Consider the following 24,176-nt stretch of genomic DNA (forward strand, 5'->3'; position numbering starts at 1 on the left):
ACTCCTGAGAAAAGACGGCAAAGGGGGACCTGATAACCGTCTTTAAATACATGATGGGTCGTTAAAAAGAAGCTGGTGATCAACTCCTCTCCACGTCCCCTGAAGGGAGGGCAAGAAGCAATCGGCTTAATCTGAAGCAAGGGAGATTTATGTTATACATTAGGAAAAACTTTCTAACAATAAGGATAGGTAAGCTCTGGAATATGTTACCAAGGGAGGTTGTAGAATCCCTCTCCTTGGTTGTTTTTAAGAACAGGTTGGACAAACACCTGTCAGGGATAAGTATATAAAAATGGTCATACTGGGTCAGACCAAAGGTCCATCTAGCCCAGTATCCTGTCTTCCGACAGTGGTCAATGCCAGGTGCCCCAGAAGGAATGAACAGAGCACGTAATCAAGTAATCCATTCCCTGCTTCTGGATGGTCTAGGTTTACATGGTCCTGCCCCAGCATAAGGGCTGGCTAGCTCAAGGTTCCTTCCAGCCCTGCATTTCTATGGTAAGTCCATTTCACATCTCTACACATCAGTTCCCCCATCAGCAAAATGGGGATAACACTGAAGGATAGGCCAAGGCTTCAGGCACTAGCCTGAGACTCAGCAGACCTGGGTTCAGTTCCCTACTCCTCTACAGACCATGAGGAAGTCATAAATGCCACGTCTTCACTGCTGGAAAGGGGGTCCCCCGCCCTTCTTTATGACAAGGTGAGACCGGTGAGTTATCTTGGTGTCAGATCCTAAGAGGAGGTGAGGCACTTGGAGTGTTAACTGCGAGGTAGCCAGGTGAGGTCAGCACCGTACCCCCTATCTGTGGGTGGCCTTGCAGTAAAACTGAAGTGCCTTGCCTTCACTACTTTTTCACAGCCAGCCAGAGGGCTAACACCCATAGTAAAAAACACAGTTTGTGAGTGAAGACACCCTGAGTCTCTCTGGGCAGCAGATGCCCAGCTTTGTAATGGGGATAGTAGCATTTCCATGTCTTACAGGGTGTTGTGAGGATAAATACATTACATATTGGGAGTCCCTCAGATACTGTGGTGATGGGAGCCAAATAAGTACCAATCTGCTTTTTATAAACCATCTTGAGATCCTTGGTTTAAATAGGATTATGCAGGTGGTATGATTACATAGCAATTTATAAGAGCAAGTTTAGCAAGAAAACAGGTCTTTCTGTATCAGCACTTTCATTGCCAGTTACTGTAACTGAAGTATGTACCTAAATCAAATCTCTTGTCAGATTCTGCCTGGAAACACCCTTGGATAGGATATTGGAAATTTCACATGGTCTCAAATGTACAGATGACATGTTACCTATCTCCCTCCTCACACACACACACTGCCTAGGAAACAAAGAACTGACACAGCTTTTCTTGGAAGATGATCTGTGTTACTGTAAGATGTTCAACTGCTCGATAAAGTAGAAGCTCCATAAAGACCTTTCGGAAGTGAGCATTTTGCTTTGGCCTCTTTTTGTTATCAAGAACGATTTTCAATGGCAATTGCGGCACAGTGAAGTTTGTATCCTGAAACATGTTTGGCTTGAAGGGGAAAGGAGTCCAGGAGAGCTGGCTGTATTTCAAGGAATCCCTGTTGAGGTTACAGGGACAAACCATCCCGATGAGTCGAAAGAATAGTAAATATGGCAGGCGACCAGCTTGGCTTAACGGTGAAATCTTAGCAGATCTTAAACATAAAAAAGAAGCTTACAAGAAGTGGAAGGTTGGACATATGACCAGGGAAGAGTATAAAAATATTGCTCGGGCATGTAGGAATGATATCAGGAGGGCCAAATCGCACCTGGAGCTGCAGCTAGCCAGAGATGTCAGGAGTAACAAGAAGGGTTTCTTCAGGTATGTTGGCAACAAGAAGAAAGCCAAGGAATGTGTGGGCCCCTTACTGAATGAGGGAGGCAAACTAGTGACAGAGGATGTGGAAAAAGCTAATGTACTCAATGCTTTTTTTGCCTCTGTTTTCACTAACAAGGTCAGCTCCCAGACCGCTACGCTGGGCATCGCAAAATGGGGAAGAGATGGCCAGCCCTCTGTGGAGATAGAGGTGGTTAGGGACTATTTAGAAAAGCTGGACGTGCACAAGTCCATGGGGCCGGACAAGTTGCATCCGAGAGTGCTGAAGGAATTGGCGGCTGTGATTGCAGAGCCATTGGCCATTATCTTTGAAAACTCGTGGCGAACCGGGGAAGTCCCGGATGACTGGAAAAAGGCTAATGTAGTGCCAATCTTTAAAAAAGGGAAGGAGGAGGATCCTGGGAACTACAGGCCAGTCAGCCTCACTTCAGTCCCTGGAAAAATCATGGAGCAGGTCCTCAAAGAATCAATCCTGAAGCACTTGCATGAGAGGAAAGTGATCAGGAACAGCCAGCATGGATTCACCAAGGGAAGGTCATGCCTGACTAATCTAATCGCCTTTTATGATGAGATTACTTGTTCTGTGGATGAAGGGAAAGCAGTGGATGTATTGTTTCTTGACTTTAGCAAAGCTTTTGACACGGTCTCCTACAGTATTCTTGTCAGCAAGTTAAGGAAGTATGGGCTGGATGAATGCACTACAAGGTGGGTAGAAAGCTGGCTAGATTGTCGGGCTCAACGGGTAGTGATCAATGGCTCCATATCGAGTTGGCAGCCGGTATCAAGTGGAGTACCCCAAGGGTCGGTCCTGGGGCCGGTTTTGTTCAATATCTTCATAAATGATCTGGAGGATGGTGTGGATTGCACTCTCAGCAAATTTGCGGATGATACTAAACTGGGAGGAGTGGTAGGTACGCTGGAGGGGAGGGATAGGATACAGAAGGACCTAGACAAATTGGAGGATTGGGCCAAAAGAAATCTGATGAGGTTCAATAAGGATAAGTGCAGGGTCCTGCACTTAGGACGGAAGAACCCAATGCACAGCTACAGACTAGGGACCGAATGGCTAGACAGCAGTTCTGCGGAAAAGGACCTAGGGGTGACAGTGGACGAGAAGCTGGATATGAGTCAGCAGTGTGCCCTTGTTGCCAAGAAGGCCAATGGCATTTTGGGATGTATAAGTAGGGGCATAGCGAGCAGATCGAGGGACGTGATCGTCCCCCTCTATTCGACATTGGTGAGGCCTCATCTGGAGTACTGTGTCCAGTTTTGGGCCCCACACTTCAAGAAGGATGTGGATAAATTGGAGAGAGTCCAGCGAAGGGCAACAAAAATGATTAGGGGACTGGAACACATGAGTTATGAGGAGAGGCTGAGGGAGCTGGGATTGTTTAGCCTGCAGAAGAGAAGAATGAGGGGGGATTTGATAGCTGCTTTCAACTACCTGAAAGGGGGTTCCAAAGAGGATGGCTCTAGACTGTTCTCAATGGTATCAGATGACAGAACGAGGAGTAATGGTCTCAAGTTGCAGTGGGGGAGGTTTAGATTGGATATTAGGAAAAACTTTTTCACTAAGAGGGTGGTGAAACACTGGAATGCGTTACCTAGGGAGGTGGTAGAATCTCCTTCCTTAGAGGTTTTTAAGGTCAGGCTTGACAAAGCCCTGGCTGGGATGATTTAACTGGGAATTGGTCCTGCTTTGAGCAGGGGGTTGGACTAGATGACCTTCTGGGGTCCCTTCCAACCCTGATATTCTATGATTCTAGGATTCTATGACCATTTCTCTTTACTAAAAGCAACTTGTTGGCCTAAATTTGTTGCCATTCTCCCATCCTCCTCTCTCAAAGATTTGACTTTAATATAGTTTACTAACTACAGCTAAAACATCCTGTTGGTATTTAAATGACCCATGTGAGCCTGTTCAATTTTAACTATATTATAACCCAACTTGCTTTCCCTTTTACGTTAGCCAAAATTCCAGAGAGGTTACTGGGAAAATAAGTAATTAAATCAACAGCATGAGATTGGCGATCAGATATTTTCCATAACGCAGAACGTGTACTGCACTTGGCATCTGCTGCAGCAGCAAATCTGCATAATGTAGCAAACTAAAATATCACAGTGGAGCTTTCAAAAAGATAGTAATTATCCAAGCATTCTATCTGGCTGCGCTTAGAGATGCATATTAGCTCTTGCATTGCAAAGTGCTGGTTAATTTGCAGCTGCAAAGCTATGGAACAGAACCAGGGTTTTGTTTTATAGACCTAGGCCTTGTTCATACTCAAAGGACCCATAGCATGCATCAGCTAAAGGATTGTGCAGGTGGTTCTCAAACTCCTGAGGGGCAAACCCTTTCCCATCATTTTGTCCCATCACCACTAGGGGGCCAACAAGAGAGGGGTGTGTGTGTGTGTGTGTTCGTGTTCGTGTTCGTGTTCGTTCTGAAAGGTAACAGATGGGCAGGAGGGGTTACCGGCTCAGCATCTCATCTGAAGGATGGTGCTTCAACAAGACAGCAACACTCCCCTGGTGTTGCATTGGGGAGTCAGAACTGGACTGTGCAAGCCCACAGTCCTCTGGCTGAGAAAGAGAGAGAGAGAGGGAGAGGTATTGACAACAGAACAGCAGCAATTTTTCGCTCCATGGGGCAATCTGCACTCAGTTTGCCCTCAAGCCAGTGGGAGTTCTCCGGTGCACCCTGAGGTCTCTAAATTACTGTGGCTCCAACTGCACTGAGCACTTTCAGAGGTCAAAGCTCCAAATAATAATTGGAGATGGAAGGTCAAGCTGCAGTTCAGATGCAGGTTTCAAACACCACCAAATGGAAGGTGGCGGGGTGGGGGCTTTTACTACACACCCATCTCAAGTAACAGTCCTTTCCCAAATGCAGCATCTTCCATCTGAAGGTCTCGCAGTGCTTTATAAATGTCAGTCCTCCCATCACCTCAGGCAGCAGTGCTTAATTTATAATGAAAGAGGTGCCAGGGCTCAAGCAATTTTTTTACGTTCATAACTGATGCAGCAGGCCCAGAGGTGCCAGGGCTCTGAACTGCCAAGCCCAGAGATGCTGGGGCTCAGCCCTGGCACAAATCAAGCACTGCCAGGGAGCTGTGTGTTATACCTGTTTGAAGGATGAAAAATACTGAGGCATAAAGGGACTGAAGTAGCCACTGGCTTTGGAAGCCCAGCTGGAGACACCTAAGGTCTGATGGGCAGAGAAGCTGAGCACCTAGAAACCAGGCCCAAGATTCCTCAAGCTGGACACCCAAAAACCAGGGGTCACATTTAAAGATTCAGCAGCGGCTTGTCCCAGCTCACACAGCAAGTCAATAGAAGATGTAAGAACAGAACCCAGGAGTCCTGTTGCCTCAGTCCCAGGCTCATGGCAGCAGACATTTGTCCACATCCCTGCTTGCTTAGGCTGTTTTCTTCAGTACAGGATTCAGTCACTGGTGTAATCGCACACACACAGCAGCTATTAGAGAGTCTTGATCATATTAGTGTTCGGTAAAAGAATCCCTCATTAAAGGGCTTTCATCCCTATTCTGAAGCAAATAAATATTCACAGGCATACTCCACATTTCCTTTAATCTGCCATTCTTTTATTTAAACCATACGGCGCATTTAGTTGACATTTCAGACAACACAGTAACATTTAGTCGAAACCAACAACTGAGATGTTTTGAAAGTTTGTGTTGTTTGAGTTAAGATTGATTTTCCCAAATGGCCAACAGTCTCACAATTAAAAGACATTTTTTTAGAGTAAAAAAGGGGCTCTGCTTTGAAAGGACAGCTAAAGTTTTACAAATATTATGGCTTTGTTAGTTGCACTTCTATGGCCCCTTTTGTCTGACTAACCCAAAAAGTGTTTTTAGAAACATTAGCTATTTTTCCCTTTGAGGTAGGGAGAATTATGGTATCCATTCTACAGATGGGTAAGATAATGCACAGAGAGGTTAAGTGACCTGCCCAAGGCAACACACCTAGTCAGTTACAAAGCCAGGACCTCAATCCCCTAGTCAAAACCCTCTTCTATCATCCCCCTCTTCGCTCCCCGCTCCCTTGCCCATCCTCCCAAGCTGGTAAGAGAACCCATGAGTTCTAAGCCCAGAACTCCTGCTCTGACTAGCAAATGCAATTCCACCACAGGGGACCAAGCATGGACAAACTGTTCTGCAGCTTGCGTTACTATCGAGCAACACCCAGGACAGGAGCAGGATCTTTTAAATTTCTCTAAGCAGCTGTTCCCTGTTCCCAGAGCAACTCATCAACATCAGCACTGGATGTTCCTGTAACTGGAATCCAACAATAATACAACCTGAGAGGGCACTAAGGGTTCACTGCAAGGTAACCTTCCGCCTTGCCAGGCTGAGCACACACTGCCTCCACAGAGCTCAATGAAGGGATTACTGTTAGAGTTTTTTTCCCCCCCTTGCTGTTTCACAGTTTGTTGGAAGGGTTTTTAAACTTTGCACAACTGGAAGACACAGCTGGCTCCTTCCAGAGCTCCAGCAGCACCAGAAAGCTCACCGAGCACATCAGCTCTGAAGGCTAAGACGGCGGAAAAGCCTTAGGAAAGGAAGGGCGATCCTGTGGTTGGAGTATGGGATTGGGAGTGTAGGGACTGAGGTTTTACTCCCAGTTCTGCCACAACTTCACGTGACCCCCCAGCAACACACCTCATCTATGCAAATAAGGATGACACTGATCTACCTCACAAGAGCATTGTGAGGCTTAATTCGTTAAGTTCTGTAATGCACTTTGCATGATCCTCAGATAAAAGGATTTGTAGAACCGCTAGGACTTACAGCAAAGGACCTTAGTGCAGTGCAGAGCCAGGAATTGGAGAAGAGTCTCATATCCCAGTCATACTGCCAGGGGAACATAGGGAGACACTGCAGTCACCCAAACTAGCACTTGGAAAGAACAACAGGATTTATCACTCCATCCCTTACCACAAATAACCAGAGGACCTTCATTTTACATCCTGTCTGAAAAAGGGTGCCAAAGTCTGTAATACATTCAATACACAGAGATCATTTAGTCTCCTCTCTCATCCTCGAACATTACATAACAAAATGGTTCACAGGTTTTGCACAGCTCAGTTATCCCCGATGGTACATTTTAGGACAGATGTTTGACTCCTATTAGCACCTCCTTAGCTTACACGTAAAATAAAGAAAGACTTATAGAGCCAAATTTTTAAAATTCCTCACAAAGGGTGCTGGGCTCTTTTGGAAATCTGACACAAAGGGTAGGTTTATATGAACGTTTTAACAAGTTAATTTATCGCCCATGACGTTGATTTGGCTAACAACTTCCATAACGCTAGGGGGGACACCCCCCAAAGGTTGCAGTTTACTGTTAACATTTAGGGAGTGTCCAGCCTTGCATGAGCAAACATGTTTGCCAATTAATTTGAGTCAACTATCAATTCACTCAAGCTAAAAAACTCGAATGCAGACCTAACCTTTGTGTCATGGTGGGATCTCAACCCGTCCTGATTGTGGCAGTTGATCCCTTGGAAAATTAAGCCTACACAGAGCAGGGTTTTTTTTTTTTTTTACATTTTGCTTGAGAACTAAAAGAGAAAAAGAGAGTGCAACCTGGCATGAGCAGAGACAGGGAGCAAACCCCACCAAGCCACCCTGTGGGTTTTTTCCAATCACAAAACCTCAATTGAGCTTTCATTTCTCAAAGTTTTCACAGATTTCCCTGCCAAACCCCAGGTTTCGCTACTCACTCTTGTCTTCACTCTGGCAGCTGCCGACACAGCGCTTGCCAGGGGAAGTGTGAAATTGATCCCAGACAGTTCCACAATCGCAGGACAAAAAAAATCTGCGCATTCATCTGTATTCCACATATATCAGTGATGTTTAAATCTCCTTACATAAATGGGGGTGTGAAACGGAAACTCTATGGCTGAAAACAACCAGCTCTTCAAAACCGTCACTGGAAAAAAAGAACTCATAAAACCTACCCAAGACGTAGATAGGACACACACAGATTTTAGACTCTACTGATAAAGCTCTACCATTAGGTGCACCAAGTCCTTTAACAACAGATATCATTCTCCTCCTCCTCCCAGGGCGCTCTGCAATCTAATGGGCTCAGGAAAAAATGAGGCTTTGTTGATCTGATGCAAAACAAAAGGCAAAAATAAGGCAAGGAGAGATATGACACACACCCCTAAAGAATTCTGATCTTTAGCATTACACTGTAGCATTGACAGAGTATTTTTAAAACAGTATCTGCTTTACCAGATTTTTGTATTAACGTTTACAAGAAAAATAAGGTGACTGTATAAACAAAAAGCAGCCTTTTCCACTGCATTACAAGCAAATAGAAAACACCAAGAATCTTGTGCATCACCAATTTTATTTATAACACACACACAATCTATATGATATCTCTCACTCCGGAACATAGATTCAAGGAGAGCCTGATTTACTCACATGCACAATCTTATTGACTTCACTGGGACTACACAAACAAATAAGGACTGGGGGAATAAGTGTATTCAAACCATAATTTAATGTATTATTGAACTAAAAAGAGAAAGTCTAAAAGAAAAACAACCCACAAAAAGAAACCAACCACCCACAAAATAGAGGGATGATAGAAGACTGGATATGCCACACAGATTTGGATATTAGCCCCTGGATTGTGAACCCTGTTCCCAAATAGTTCGGCAATGACCATACTTCTAGGTTTAGGACCAATCCTGGAAATACTCACTACTCTGGATAGTACACAACCCTGTGAATAGCCCTACTCCCAGGCAATGGGACTACGCACAGAAATGGCATGATGGTTCCAATCCTGCAATGTGATCCATGTGGGCAGGTCCCTTGAGCGATGCACAGAGGCCCACTGACTTCAGCAAGATAGCACACGGGCATGAGCGTCCGTCCATGTGGAGTCCCAGTGAAGTCAACGGGCCTGCATGTGAGGATCCAGCCACATGTATGAAACTGCATGATCAGGGACATTTCATTAAGAGAAAGAGTTTACAGGACTGGTTTCAGAGTAACAGCCGTGTTAGTCTGTCTTTGCAAAAAGAAAAGGAGTACTTGTGGCACCTTAGAGACTAACCAATTTATCTGAGCATGAGCTTTCGTGAGCTACAGCTCACTTCATCGGATATATGCATCCGATGAAGTGAGCTGTAGCTCACGAAAGCTCATGCTCAAATAAATTGGTTAGTCTCTAAGGTGCCACAAGTACTCCTTTTCAGTTTACAGGACTGTGGCCTTACAGAGCATAGTATTTCAGAATTAAAGAGACACACTCTGGATTAAAGTTGGATTCAGTAAGTCACTCAAGCATGTGCTTAAATTCCAATGAAGTCGAGAACACTCCATTATAGTTATGTGCTTGGCTGAAATGGGGCTGAAAAGCTTATTTTAATTTACCAAGATTTTCTTACCTGTGTTCCTAATACCCGAGATTGTTAAAACTGAGCACAGATTTAATATATAACATTTCTTCTAATATCTGTGCTATACTTAGAGTTTTACTCTGCTTAGACAGCAAAGATAGGCTGTCACGTCTCACGTCCTGGGCTGCTTATGCTGCTGGGAAATATTTAAACCCCCAACACAAAACCACCTACACCAGTGGTTCCCAAACTAGGGACGCCACTTATTCAGGGAAAGCCCCTGGAGGGCCGGGCTGGTTTGTTTACCGGCCGCGTCTGCAGGTTCGGCCAATTGCGGCTCCCACTGGCCGCGGTTTGCCGCTCCAGGCCAATGGGGGCTGCGGTAAGGGTGGCCAGCACATCCCTCGGCCCACACCACTTCCCACAGCCCCCACTGGCCTGGAGCGACGAACCGCGGCCATTGGGAACCACGATCGGCCGAACCTGCGGACGTGGCGGGTAAACAAACCAGCCCGGCTCGCCAGGGGCTTTCCCTGATCAAGCAGCGCCCCTAGTTTGGGAACCACTAATCTACACTGATTTTATTTAAAATCACAAAGCTATTCCTGTTTACAGCAGGTTTTGTGATTTTTAAACACAAAGCTTCCATTTGGAGGCTAAACTAACTATAGCTTTAACTATCAATAAAAGATTTGCTCAAAACAAGTGCGATTTCACAAAGCCCGCACCCTATTCCTTTATCAATTAAAACATGCCGCAGCCCTAATGTCTAGCAGGAAATTTGTGATCCCCATCAATTAAAACAAGTAGCCTCTTTACAGAGAGAAATCCCTGGTTACTCACCAGGCTTGGGGAGAGGGGAAGTGGCTCAAGATAACCTAAATGAGCTCCTTAAAAAAAAAAAAATCTTGCACTTAGATCTGAAGGGACGCAATTTATATGTTCAGCATCATTTGAGTGTCGGGGCCTAACCCATGCATTATGTGGCAGGTCATTACACAATGGAAGGAACACAAAGAAGGATGGGCTAGCCTTGCATTTGGGAGCCCTGGGTTCAAGTCCCTGTTCCATCACCGACTTCCTGTGTGGCCATTTTACAAGATTCGGTGCGCCAGTCTCCCAGGCCAGGCCGACAGACTCTCACACTAGAAGGGCTCTAGCTAGCGCGCAAAAAAAAAATATCAGTGTGCACGTTGCCGCTTGGGCTCCCAAACCTGAGGGGCCGGATGCGCTGGAGAGCCCAAGCGGCTGCCGGAGCCGCAACATCGACACTGCTACTTTCAGCAGGCTCGCTCAAGTCCTGCTAGCACAGATCTACCGACCTAGGCTGGAAGGCTCCCCTAGCTGCAGCGCGGACTCTGTGCCTCCGTTCCCAATCTGTAAAATGGGGATAACAGTACTCAAAGGGGTGTTGCGAGGCTAAGTTCACTAGCGATTGTGAGGCACTCGGATACGACAGCATTGGGGGGCCAAGTACCTTAAACTCCACAACGGACATTCGTGTCTCCTACACCTTTGTAGGAAGCAGCTGGCGTAGGCCATTGTCAGAACAGGATACTGTGCTAGCTGCCCTCTGGTCTGCTCCCGTCTGGCGATGCCCACGTTCCCGGGACTATCAATGTTATTTCAGTAGCTTTTTAAAAAAAGAAAATAGAAACTGTGGAAGGCAGTGTTGCCAATTCGCACAATTTTACCATGAGCATCACAATTTGGGGGGGGTTGGGTTTTTAAAGCCGCAGCTCCTGGAGTCATGGGATGACGCTGAAAATCTCAGCTTTTTTTCTTTAAACAATGAAAATGTTTTAGCCCTTACGGTTGTTGGGAAAAAGCTTGAAACTGTGCTTCCTAAAAATCTCAAAAGCGCAAAAAAAAAAAAAAAAAAAAAAAAAGAAACCAAAACATATTAATTCAAAAACATCATGATTTTTAAGCCAATCCCATCTTTTTTTGGAACCTGATGCGTGATTTTTGAATGCTTAGGGTTGGCAACGCTGGCCCGAGAGGTGAAGGAAGGAATACCCCAGGTTTGCTCTGGCAATGGTGGGGGAATGACTGAGAATCAGAGAAGCTGAGGAGCTGGTGCCTGAGGGGAAGGCATTAGCAATCTCAAGAGGGAGAGGGAAGTCATTTATCATTTCACAGTTAGCTGCCGTGAGCTGCTTATCATTTTTCTATTTAGAGTCAATTTGCTTAAATATGCCTGGGGGCAAGTCAAGAAGGATTGTTTTTTGTTTTTTTTTTTAATTAGAGACAAGCTGAACGGTTACCCAGTAATTGTAATGCACGGCCTTCTGGGCAATCAGAGCATCTTCTCAGTAAGGGCCATGTGCAAATGCTTTGCAGGAGGTGCCCGTTCTGCTTGAGTTGTGCATTCACCTAGAGCAGCTGGAGGGGGGAAAAGCCCAGTCTGTGCAGTGGGATGACTGAGCTGAACGGAAGTTAGGACGAAGGTGAACTGAATCGGAACCATTTGTTCCGTTGGGGTGAGCACACAGCATTCAACACCCACTGAGAGAGATGGAGAAGGATGGTCTTGTGTTTAAACCACTGGGCAGCAGCTCATTAGATCCGAGTTCCAGTTCTGGTTCTGCCACAGACCCTTCGACAGTCACTTCCTCCCTCCAGGACCCAGCTTCCCTACTGTAAAACAGGGATAACGATACTCCCTCTGTCCATGTGTCTATTTCTACCGTGAGCTTTTAGGGACACAACCGTCTCTTATTGTCCATGAAGCACAATGAGGGGCAGGTCTTTGCTGGGGCCTCTACATGCTACCAGGATATAAATAAGGATTTAAAAAAAATAATAAAAAAAAAATCTGTCTCCCTTGCAAAAATTCAACTCGCCAATTCCCTTGGCAGATGGATTCTGTATTCCACGCTCCGCACCCCATTGGAAATTGTACCAGGAATTCAGATGGATTTAGCTTGTTCACCTGTACGGCAGTGTTTTGTCACAGAACCCCATTGGAAAGGTTCAGCTTTGCAAACACGTTCGTTCTTGAGGTTCTGGGTTAAGGCCCCTGAGCCAAGCACTATCCAGGTGGGCGAATCCCCACCTCAACTTTTTGGCTCAGGTTCGTCTCTCGCATTTATTCCTTCACGTGCATCAATCCAGCATGACCGAAAGGAGCTTTTCGTGACCGCCCTGGGGACTGAACTCTGGTCTCCCTACACCGCAGCAGCCGTAGCACAAGCTTCCCTTAAACTGCTCCGTCTCTGTGCGGAGAGGGGCATTCCAGCTCTCTCGGCCTGCTCTGTCCCTAATCTCTCTCTGCTGAGGGGGCCAATTAGATCCAGCTGTGGTTGTGGTATTAGCAACACTGACTCCTGTCACTGGGAATGTGGCTGAGGCTCATCAAATGCATGTCATACCGGCCACTGGAAAGAACGGGTGTTTCCTGCAGCGCGGTCGTGTTTAGGGAAATAGACCTTACACAGCATTATTGTTGGAAGCCTTGGCAAACGGAAAATCTGAGACTCCCCAAGTGTGCGCTGACCAAGAAAGACTCGTTGTCTGATGGAAACAGTCTCAGTAATGCTATGAATGTCATATTTAAAGCAGAAGTGTCTGCCAGCTCAACAACATTCGAAATCTTCAACATTACTGAAGTACTTGCAGGGCTTCTAACCCTTTCCAGTACATTGGAGCCCATGGGCCATTTCAAAAATATACGCACACTATCAGAGTTACTTATATCTAGAGCCAGATGAGAATTTTTTGACCAATCATTTTTCATTGAAAAATGCCACTTAATTTTGGTTTTGACAGTCTACGGAACAAGTTTGGGTTCAACAAATTTCCCGACGCAAGAAAATGTCAGGGAAAAAGGTTCGTTAACTGTCAAAATGAAACGTTCTCAAAATGAAAAATTCCAGGTTTTCCAGTTCAAACCGATTCCCATTTCCAAATTTAAGCAAACTAGACAAAAAAAAAAAAAGGTTAAAAGGTCAAAATCAGAATATTCTGATTTACCTGAAATGGAAGAAACTTTCGTTCACGAATATTTGAAATTTTAACTTTTCGTCATGATTCAAAATGAGGGAAAAAAAATCTCAAAAATATTCACGGGACAGAACAGCTGTTTCCTGCCCAACTCTACTTGTATCTCCCTTGGACAAAGAAGAGAAGTCACATGGGAGAGTTTGCCACCATAAAAAACATTCTGTTGATCAACTTTGTCTTCACCCCATGTGGAGCAACAGGTTGGACTTTAGCAATCTTTAGGCCACCGTTCAGTTACCTCTGAATTGGAAAGTCTTAGAACAAGCCACAGACTTTTTAAGGCACCACAGACCAAGATTTTCAAATCTGGGTGCCCTACAATTAGGCCCCGAAGCCTGTACTTAGGCACCTTAATAAACATGATCATTTTGATAAACTCAGAACTGCTAGAGAGCAGGTCAGCCCCTCTCAGAATCAGGCCTCTTATTCAGGTTCCTAAATACAGACTTTAGAGCCTAACTCTGCACATCCAGGCCCAAGGTTATTAATGCAAAGCGTGAGGGGAAGAGCTCAGCATCTGAAGATAACAAAGGTCAGAAGTCTGTGGTCAGGAGATCCTTTATCACCTACACTGACTGTGAGCCTCTTTCTCAGCAGGAGGAGAAAGAAGGTGGTCACCTGTTTAGATACCACCAGCCTCAGTCTGGGTTGAACACAACGGAGCTTTGGAGCACGCATTCTGGAAAGATGCACCTGAGGGGTACATGTAAGTGCAGTGACATGCAACTCAAAAACTTCATGGCAGAGTTGAAGCAATTAACGTAACCCTCCCGTACTTCATACTAGCCTCAGATCCCCTCTCCCCTTCCTAGATCAAGTCAGGGTTGGCTCAGAAAGCAGTAATTCCAGACCACTGACACAAGGGCCAGTGCGGATACTTCCAGCTGATCCGACCACCATTCCCATCTCCCCCTCCCTAAACCTTGATGATAAACTTTGGGCTGGGTCCCAGAAACGGCTTCCAGCTCTTCATGCAATTACAAAGCTGGGAGTTGCTGCAGACTGAGTTCTGCTAGGAGTCAGAGAACCCAGAGCCGAAGGGAAAGCAGCACATGCCGGCTGGATGGAGGGGGCATTCTGGGAAACCAATTCAGTAACGCACACAGGTTGGGGATCACAAGCATTTGAGAACAAATAATCACAACAGCCTCACTCCAGATCTTCCCCAGTACCACAAATTCCTTTTAACAGGAATTTCATGAACGATGGGTTCTGTATTGCTGCTGTGACCTTCTTCCAGCTCTCCCTACCATCTGCACGGACTATGCATGATTTAATTGTTCCTGTAATGAAAGCTGATTTACTGCATGGAAAGGCAGAGAGTAACAAAAGATAAAACAGAGTTCTGAGGATGAGAATTGGGAGCAGAGACTGGGTATAGCCCAATGCACACCAAGAAATTTAACCAGCAGATTGTTTTAGATACTAAGATAATAGGATCCCTTTTGACTTCAATTCCATATATGCACTCAGACAACCTTCCGTGGATAATCAGGCAATTTCCAAGGCGCCTTGAGACAGCTTTGCACTACCGTACGCAAGTCTAATTTCTGTGGTTGTACCCTCCACAAAGCTCACTGTACAATGGTCATAAAGTTCAAAGGCATTTTCTTTGTAAATGGTGTCCTTCCCCCAAAGTTTCTAAACACACCAAAGGTGCATTACAGATGGCACTGGATGGCTCAGATGCTTGGGAATGGGCTAGAGAGCCTTTCACCTCTGTGTTACCCATTCTAACCCAGCCAAGGTCAGGAACATCTTTCAGCCGCTACTTGAGTGCGTCAGGCCAAGTCCCAGGGAGTGTACCAGAACCACTGCAACTGGCCACATTCTTGGCATTCTCAACAAAGAAAACAATGATTGAACAAGCCATGGAGGCTGCACTGTCCTCACTTAGTCTTGGAGATGGTCCCTTCAGCTCAAGGGTGAGATGCAAGCTGATACTGCCACTGTATAATGCTTTACCTGGCCCGTGCGTAAAAACCATTCAGCACCCTTCATCAGCACTAGATACATACCTTTTTATTTGATCATTTTTTGTTAATCTTTCCACAGATACCTACTTAAAAAACCCCTCAGCTGAATCAGACATACTACTTAATTAAAAAAAAAAAGGCAAACCAGAACTCCCTATGAACAGCACTTCAAGCAAAAACATAGGCTCACACAAAGCGTTGAGGAGGAGGTACCTGAATACGCAGAGCGGAACCCTATAGAGCCATTACTGACCTGACCCTTACCAAAACCCTCCCCTCCTGTTGAGGCTACAAAGCTGGGAGATGAAAGTGAACAAGAATGGGCTTGGTCAGAAGACAGCTGGTGCTTCCTTCTTCCAGGCTGAGTGGAAACACCACAAGACTAGACGTTCTTACTGTATCAAAGTGTTTCCAGATGCATGGGAAAGCCTAATGTATTGTTTGAACCTCCAGAAGGGTTTGGTTTAGAGCTAGTCATAAAAAATTTCCATCCAAATGTTTATTTTTAATGGGGAAAAACTGCTTATTAATTGAATGGAAACTTTACAAGAAAATTTCCACTTTAATGAAAATTTACTTTTTTACAAAACAAATACTGAAATACGTTGACTAACAAAACAAAAACTTAAATTTTCCATCAAATTGTTCACAAGGAAAATATATATCTTTTCCCAACCAGCCCTAGTTTTGTTCAACACAGGAGTCACAAGGAGGGGCTATTGTATCTAACATGGATCTCTCCATCCCTAGTCATGTGTCTACTTATTTTTCTCGACAGAAACAGTTTCACACTATTAATAGCAGTGAGGTGGAAACAGAAGCCTCAAGGGGGAACCAGAAGGTATGTGTTCCCTGCCATGGGTCTAGTGCTGACACCAACAAAGAATCCAGGAGGGCAAAATCTCCACCTTCTATGTTTTGTACAAGACAAAGAGCTTCACAGACACATCTGCTCCCAATGCTGCACATGGCCTAGCTTTCAAGAGGCTTCATTCTACTCACTACCAAGATGGGCTCCCGTGAACCACTTGTGATGTACGGACCATCAACTGATCCAGAACCGTCTGAGGTCTCTCTCCTATGTATTTATTTGTAGGCTGGGATTTTCAAAGCAGTCTAAGGGAGTCAGTCACCCAATTTCTGTACATTCCTTTGAAAGGTGCTGCTACAAAAAGGTGACCTGATAATTCAATCTCCCTGCCTTCACCCCATAAAAACTTACAATTTGGTTTGCAAAATGGGCTAAGGGCTATGATAGGTTCAGGTGCACTCCCCTTCCCAACCCCACTTTTGCACATCCAGGATTTTTCTGAAGCAACTAGGGACTTTAAGAGCTCAACTTGTGACACTTTAAAGAGACCCAGTTTTCATAACACTATTTGCCTATTTTTACAACAGGCTACAATAAAAGCACTAGCAAAGCCAGTACAAAGTCACAGACAAAGTCGCAGACACCGATTTGCTTATACTGCTCTGTATACTACACACTGAAATGCAAGTACAATATTTATATTCCAATTGATGTATTTTATAAATATATGGTAAAAATGAGGAAGTCAGCAATTTTTCAGTAGCAGTGTGCTGTGACACTTTTGTGTTTTTATGTCTGTTTTTTGTAAGATTGTAAGTGAAGTGAAACTTGGGGGTACACAAGACAAAGACTCTTGAAAGGGGTCCAATAGCCTGGAAAGGTTGAGAGCCACCATTCTACAGGAACGACACGAATTCTGCCTAGCATTGCTGCCAGTTGTAGTGTGTGGGACGCATTCCTAGAAAACTGCAGCATTTCTCCATAAGGGAAGAGCAAAAAATTCTCGGATGCCAGGACCCAAGTTGTTCTCATTATCTTTTCAGCCCAAAAAGGGAAGTGAAAGGGCTAGAGAGCACTGGGAAAGAGCCTCTTCTTGGGAAATTCCCAGCCCAAGTTTGCAGAAACAGCAGCCAAACTTTTGGGTGTTTACCAAACAAAGCCTAAACTCTTTGAAGCTGGCCCCTTCCCTGCACCATTCTCCCACTACCTCAGTACTTATATGGCCAGCCTCACCACTATAATATCCTGGGGGTTGTAGCCTGCTCTGGATGGGACTGCACTGATAGCATGACAGAGAAGCTCTCACTGTAATTGCAATGGTTTGGTCTGTTCATCTTTCTTGGACCACAGCAATAACTTAAAACCACACTGATATCAGCTCTGACCCTGGAAGCAGCTCCGCACCCGTAACGCCACTCCAGTCCACCCCCACCCCCCCCACACACACTGAGGTCAACGGGAGCTGTGGCTGCTCACCAACCCTCAGGATCAGGCCCACTGTTATTAGGCATTTCTTTATGGGATTTACTATGACACTCTCTCGTCACTATCACCTATTAACAGACATAATCACTTCAGTAACTTGTAGGGAAAGCTAATTTTAGAAACTGAACCCAGCTTTAGGATATAGCCACGTGACAGGGTTTGCCAAGAGCCTCTGAAGTAGGATGCCTCCACTCAAGGAGTAAGCTATTTTACATCCAAATTAAGAGACGCTTAACTTTGACAGAAACTGAATTTCTATCCAACATGCAAATAAATTCCCACAAAGGCATCAGGGTTAGTGATCGATCAGAATCTCTGTCGTCCTCCATTAAAAACAGAGGTTAATTATTTTTTTGTCCAGCTAAAATTAGAGACTCTTTGAGCTGATCTGTGAGTCCCCCCAGAGGAAGCTATTTCCTTCCATCTCCTCCCCAAATGCACAAACCAAACGGCACCTCTTGCAGGTTTAAGCACAAACACTTTTGCCAACCCAGTTTCCAAGAGAATTGTACATCTCTAACCTGTTCCATTGGCCAGATTCCTCCATCGTAGTTGCGTAGCTAGGACCAGATTCTGCTCTCAGTTACACCAGTTTAAATTGGGGACAATTTTATGTACTTCAACTGAGTCATGTCAGAGTGACATTGGTATAGCTGAATGCCAAGTTTGGCCCTCGGGAATCACGGCCTTTTTTCAAGATATTAGAAGCAGGCAGAGTTTGCTAGGAGAGGAACTGTTAAGCTGCCAAACATCCTCTCTTGCTTTTCCAATCAAAGCAATTTTGAAGTTGCACAGAACAAAGCACGCATGCCCAGTCAACAGAAGCTAGGATTTAAAATAGCAACAACATATTTAAACCGGCTTCCTTGTCTCCCACAGGAGGTGCTAGGGTTTCAACATGGCTGCTGCACGCTCTCTTGGTCTGCACTTTTACTGCTGTTGTCTAAGTCTCATTACAGTATTTTCTTGTTATATTTCTTTTGAATGTTACCCTGTAATTCTAATGCTCAACTATGCTTAGACTTTGTGATGATGCACCTGCACAGCACACAGCCACAGGATCTCAAAGCACTTTGCAAACATTTAATTCAGCCTCAGGGTAGACCTATGGGATGGGTATTTATTACTATTATGATCTGCGAGTTCCTAAAAAAGAGCACCAGGTACTTCATACAGAATTAAGGAATAATCCTTGACTATCCCAATGTACAGAAGGAGAAAATGAAACACACAGAGAAGCAACAGTGACTCGCTCAAGGTAATGTAATGAGTCTATGGAAGAGGCAGGAAGAGAATGAAGGAGTCCTGAAAACAAGCCCTCTGCTCTAAATTACCAACCACACCTCTTCTTAGCAGCAGGAAAAGCACCGAGGTGTCCTGAGGAGAGGTTTTAACCTCAAGACCAAACTACCTGGGGGACGCAATAAAGATTACCCACAAATTTTAAATTGAAAAAAGATTTAAAATATTCAGTAGCTTTTATACACGAGCTTTTATACACTTTCTGAAACTTGGTTCCTGAGATGAGACCTGTGGGTGGTGAAGATGGTTTGGGGCAATTTCTCTACCCCGCTCACTCTGGTTTCTGCTAAACCAACAGTTCTCACACTGTGATCTGAAAAGCAGGCTGGCCAAACGTTTCCAGCTGCTAAGATGAATGGAAGGCAATCCATTCAATTGTGAATGGGAGGGGACATGTCCATGTAACTATCTGTTAAAAAGCAATGCTGCCATCTCTCACGATTTTATAATAAGTCTTGCAATATTTGATGTTTTCCTTAAAGCCCCAGCTCCAGGAGTCATGTGATAACAGATACTCATTGCTTTCGTTAAAAAAAAAAGAAAAAGCTAGCTCTCATAGCCATGGAGAAAAGCTTGGAAGAGAGACGTGGGTGCACCATCAGAGGACAGACAGTAAATAAAAAGAGTACAACATTCGTTATTTGAAATCTCACGATTTTTAAGCCAATCGTGATTTTTTGAGGCCTGACACATTTTTGAATGCTGGGGGTTGACAATACTGAAGATGCATCCCCTACTATGAAAAAGTTTTACGCCCCCTGGGCTAAGAAATCTTTTCCCAGATTGCTTTAGTCCCAGTTCAAAAAAGGGAGCTGGAAAAAGAAATTATTGGCCTTTAAAATACACCAGATGGTAAAAAACAGCGTTCCTGGGATGAGCATAAGGGCTTTATCCTCCCACGTGCACCAGTGCAAACACAGCTGGAGACCCAATATACTAAAATTTCAGCTTGAGGTTTACAAACGAACAAAAAACCCCAAACACTTGACAACCAGCTAGTAAAATCCTCTAAAAACTACATTTTCTAACGGAAACGCTGACACAATTTAACTAGAACACAGCAGCTGGGTGTAGCAGCAACCCCGCAGCCCCACTGACCGTAGTTCTACAATTCCACACCTGACTGATATTATTAAATCTCTAGCCCTGTCTCAAATTTCAGAGGCAAAAAGAAAAGGGAAACTACTGCCGAATAATTCTTGGCCTGCTGTTCAAGAGAATCAGCCAGTTCCCATTTCACGCACTCAGCAGCCTAACACGCTCTCTGTGAAGGTCATGGGGTAGTCACTAAGATAAATCTATGTACCAAATATAGTGATATTTTAGCAGGAAACTCATGGCAGTGAATACAGCAGTTCCACAAAGTGCTTAAGATGATCTTAGCAATGATGAAAGGGGACCCCTAAACACAAATCATCTAAATCCCTTAAAGTTACATAGTCATTTTCAGTCACTTTCAAAGTCTGCCTTTCCAGCAATTTCCCCATTAACTCCACAAACACCACACACTTTATAGGAGATTTGATTTTCAAAGCTCTTTGTCACTTATCTTTCAAACATAAGACGACAGAGGGTTCAGTCCTTCAACCTGAACTCAGATAAAACACCTTGACATCAATGGGCATTTTACCTGAGTAACGACTGCAGCGTCTGGCCCTTTAAACCTGATGAAAGCGAACCTCCATTGTCACATAAATTCCAAGGGAGGGGGCAATCTAAAAGGTGTCACCAACTTAAGTAATGACAGACTTAAACCTGTTCTGTTTTCCAACAGATATTAATTTGAACTGCTCATATTCAAGAGAGTCATCCTTAAAAGAGGCCTTTTTTGACTTCCTGTTTAACACACAGTATATGAACTGCAGATACCATTTTGTCTAAAAGATTAGTCTCCACTACAGTCCTAAGATTTCACAGTAAAATATTTTCACCTGAGACGACAAACCCAATTTTTGAAGTGAATAAAATAAATCTTGCCTTACTGTTTCAGAACAAGCATACCCAAAAACCATCCCCAAACTATAACTGTTGTGAAAACACTCTTGAGAAATGTACAATTACTTCATCTTGGAACCATAATATTTGAAACCAGCTTCTTAGCAAACGCAATAGGGTCACATTTAGTTAGAAAGTCGAGCTTTCCTGGTGAAAAGAAGAAATTTAACACCCCAATACAACAGCTCACAATAGTGGTACTTCAGCATTTGGGGACACACTTGTAGAAAAACATAACATAATTCTTAAGCAGCTGAGACTAAACAGAAGAATTTTGAATTGCTTCAGATCCTCAATATCGACATATGTAAGAACCCAAAGCCAAAGGGGAGTTTACCCTCAGCATCTGGCCTGTTACAAAGTAGAACCACTACAGTTTGTTATCTCTTATGTGTTGCATTTCTAATACATACAACAATCCAGAATTGCACAAATCCCGTAATGTTTAACTCGTAGCTGCAACGGATACAAGTTGACAATTAACTAGTATGCCTAGTATACCAACTTGCAAGAGCACCTACCTTTAACCAGTAAGACCTCCCTGCTGGGCCTCCGCAGTAGGTGCAGACCCTCGGACCAAGATTTCGACTTGGGATAATGCCTGAATATCTTGCGTATTCTCTTTGTTACAACCCCAAAGCAAGCGGCTGCCTCTGCTTTCCCCTGTGTCATCCTTGTAACAGAAGATCAATAGCTTCTTCAGGCTCAAGCAACCGAGGCAGGCAAGAGAAGCAAGCGGGCAGCACCCCGATGCGGAATGTTATTGGAAGCAGCAGTGTGTTCCATTGCAAGTTACGTACATTTCCAACTCAAGGCTCTTTTTCTTCCCCCGTGCAGACTGAATAATATTGATATTCTCTTCTACTCTACTGCCACTTTGGGCTCCTTTTTTTAAGGGGAATGCACACAGCCCAGTGCTGTGTATCTCAGGGCTGGTTCTCTTACCCGTGGAAAACTTTCTATTTCTGGGACTTTTTGTTTGATAAGATAAAACAACCTAACGGAAGAGATTACACCAGAGAGAGACAGAGAGAGAGAGAGAGAGAGAGCAGGGCCCATCCTTTCATTAGGAAGTCTTTTTCCAGTATCCTTTTTTCACTCAAGTGATAGCTTTCTGCTGTTTTCAGAGTCTGAAGTCGAAGCCTCAAAAGTTTAATTGCAGCCTAAAATAAAGGAATAACTGATAAAAATCAGGTTAAATTTAAACACTAGATTATGGATTTAAACTGCACAGATAGGCACTAATCCAAAGGAGGAAGAGAATTTGCTTATTTTATAGTTGCAGTTACAACTAGAAATGCATGCCTCAGGCGCCAAGTGCCAGGAAAAGAAATCAGTTTAGCAGCATGCTTTAAATCTAGCCCTTCACAACCTCTAAATCACTGCAATCCATATCCCAAAGCATGGCTACTATCCTGCATTTATACAACCATCCAAGGTTGGAACTTCACAAATAAAAATTAAATTTTGCAATACTCCGGGAAGATATTCTTGCCATTTTACAAGTGGGTAAATAGAGGCAGAGATGGAGTGACTAACCTTATGTCACGCAGCGAGTTAGAGGCAGCCCTGAGAATAGAACCAGGAATTCCAACTCCCAGCCCCCTGATTTAGCCACTAGGAAATGCTCCCCTGAAAGCACAAACCCCTCCCTGCCAAAACTAGGAATCCTGCCTCCTCATCCTGCACCGTAGGCACTCAACACTGAGTCAACCTCTATAAATGTTAAAGGAACACTTTCAAGGCTAAACACACCAATTTAATCTACTGGGCCAGAGAAACTAACTACCTTGCAAAATAAGAGCTACAATCCATGCTGGTTACCTAACCCCATTTCCTCTCCCTTCCTGCCCCCAGGCATTAAACTGGTTTGCAATGATAGTAGCAGCCAGGGAACATGGTCCCATAGCTGGGACAATGAACCTGGAGACAGAGGACCAGGATTCTAGTCCCAGCTCTGCCACTGATGTGCTGTGTGACCTTGGGCAAGTCACTTCACCTCACCTCCCTGTATCTCAGCTTTCCACTTGCAAAACACACTGCCCACCGCTGGAAAGAGTTCTTATGTTTATGTATTTAAAGCATATATATTAGCAGCAGCACCATTTCCTCACCTGACCTATGTTTGTAATCTTGTGAACATGTTGTCTATAAAAGTGACACCTCCATAGCTGCCCAGAGGGCTGGGTTCAGACAAAGTCTCACTACCCTGTTTGGATTAGCGAGAGAGAGTAGTAGGATGCTGCTCCAAAAATTATCTGGGTGAGTTATTAGTGGCCACCTTTTACTTCAAATGCCCAAATTGAAAAGAATTTAAATGGTGGGGGGGAGAGTGCAGACAAAGAAAAAAAAGAGACAGTCATTTTAATCTGCAAAGTGGTCTCCTGAAGAGAGAAATATTAAATAAGGTCAAAAACTGAAATTCTATTTCCCAGGTTTACTGGAATCAGTATTAAATGGACGCTTTCAGCTGCTAAACAAATGCACTGCCTTAAACAACTAGTGCTGTTAGAAACATGCAGCATTCCATGAACCATGGGGAGAGACAGGGAGGTATTATTCCTTGCTAGGGAAATGGGCCCTGATTCAGCATAGCACTTAAGCATGCACTTAATTGCTTTGATGACTAGGGATGGATTCAAGCAGGTGCCTAAAGGTACACGCTTACCTTACATGTTTTGTTTAATCAGGGCCACAATGCAGAAGTTAAAGGCCAAATCCTGTCCACGGATGCACAGGTGAGCTCAGAGAGCAATGCATATATGAAGCTAAGGGAAGAGCCTGGTTCCATGTATATTTCAAGGGCGTCCGCTACAGAGTCTTCCTTGCAGAACACAAACAGAATGATTCGGAAGATTTCCTTATAGAGAAGCCTCTAGTCCAAAAGGTTTCCTGCCTTTGCAAAGTTATGGCTGCCGCAGCTGAATGCACACAAGCTGAAGACTGAAGGCATCAGATTCCAACCCCAGAGCAGGCTGCTGTGGCAGACACTCTGCAGGGATATGCTATCAAATGCCACAAACACTCAAACGAAACGATCACTATTTTATGGCCACTCAAAATGCAATGGCTGCACATTTGCCTGGATTCACTGAGGACAAAAGCAAGTCATGAGACTTCACAACAGATGCAAGCGGGGGGACACATGAAAGGGCACTGGCTGGGAGAAGGGGAAAGTGATTTGACTGCTGGGAAACAACAAGCCTAATCAAGTAACAAAGTTCTAATGGTGGGGACAGGTAACATGCATCTTCTCCCCAGGTGGTAATCCAAACGTACATTATTGTGGTGGTGGGAAGGGCCGGGGGGGAAGTGCATATACACACTCCCCAATAGCAACCTATTGTTCAGGTGGAAG

General features: G+C 44.4%; 1 protein-coding gene across 1 annotated transcript in view; it reads right to left on the reverse strand.

Annotated features, from left to right (window-relative positions):
* The window catches only part of RASSF5 (Ras association domain family member 5), a 93,682-nt gene extending 71,966 nt beyond the window's left edge, over positions 1-21,716 (reverse strand). Inside the window, exon 1 of the mRNA XM_048826940.2 lies at positions 21,340-21,716. Coding sequence (XP_048682897.1) covers positions 21,340-21,490 — 151 coding nt within the window. The 5' untranslated portion in view covers positions 21,491-21,716. The remainder of the gene's footprint in view (positions 1-21,339) is intronic.
* Positions 21,717-24,176: the final 2,460 nt, after the last annotated feature.

Source organism: Caretta caretta, chromosome 21, assembly GCF_965140235.1.
Source record: "Caretta caretta isolate rCarCar2 chromosome 21, rCarCar1.hap1, whole genome shotgun sequence".
NCBI lineage: Eukaryota > Metazoa > Chordata > Testudines > Cheloniidae > Caretta > Caretta caretta.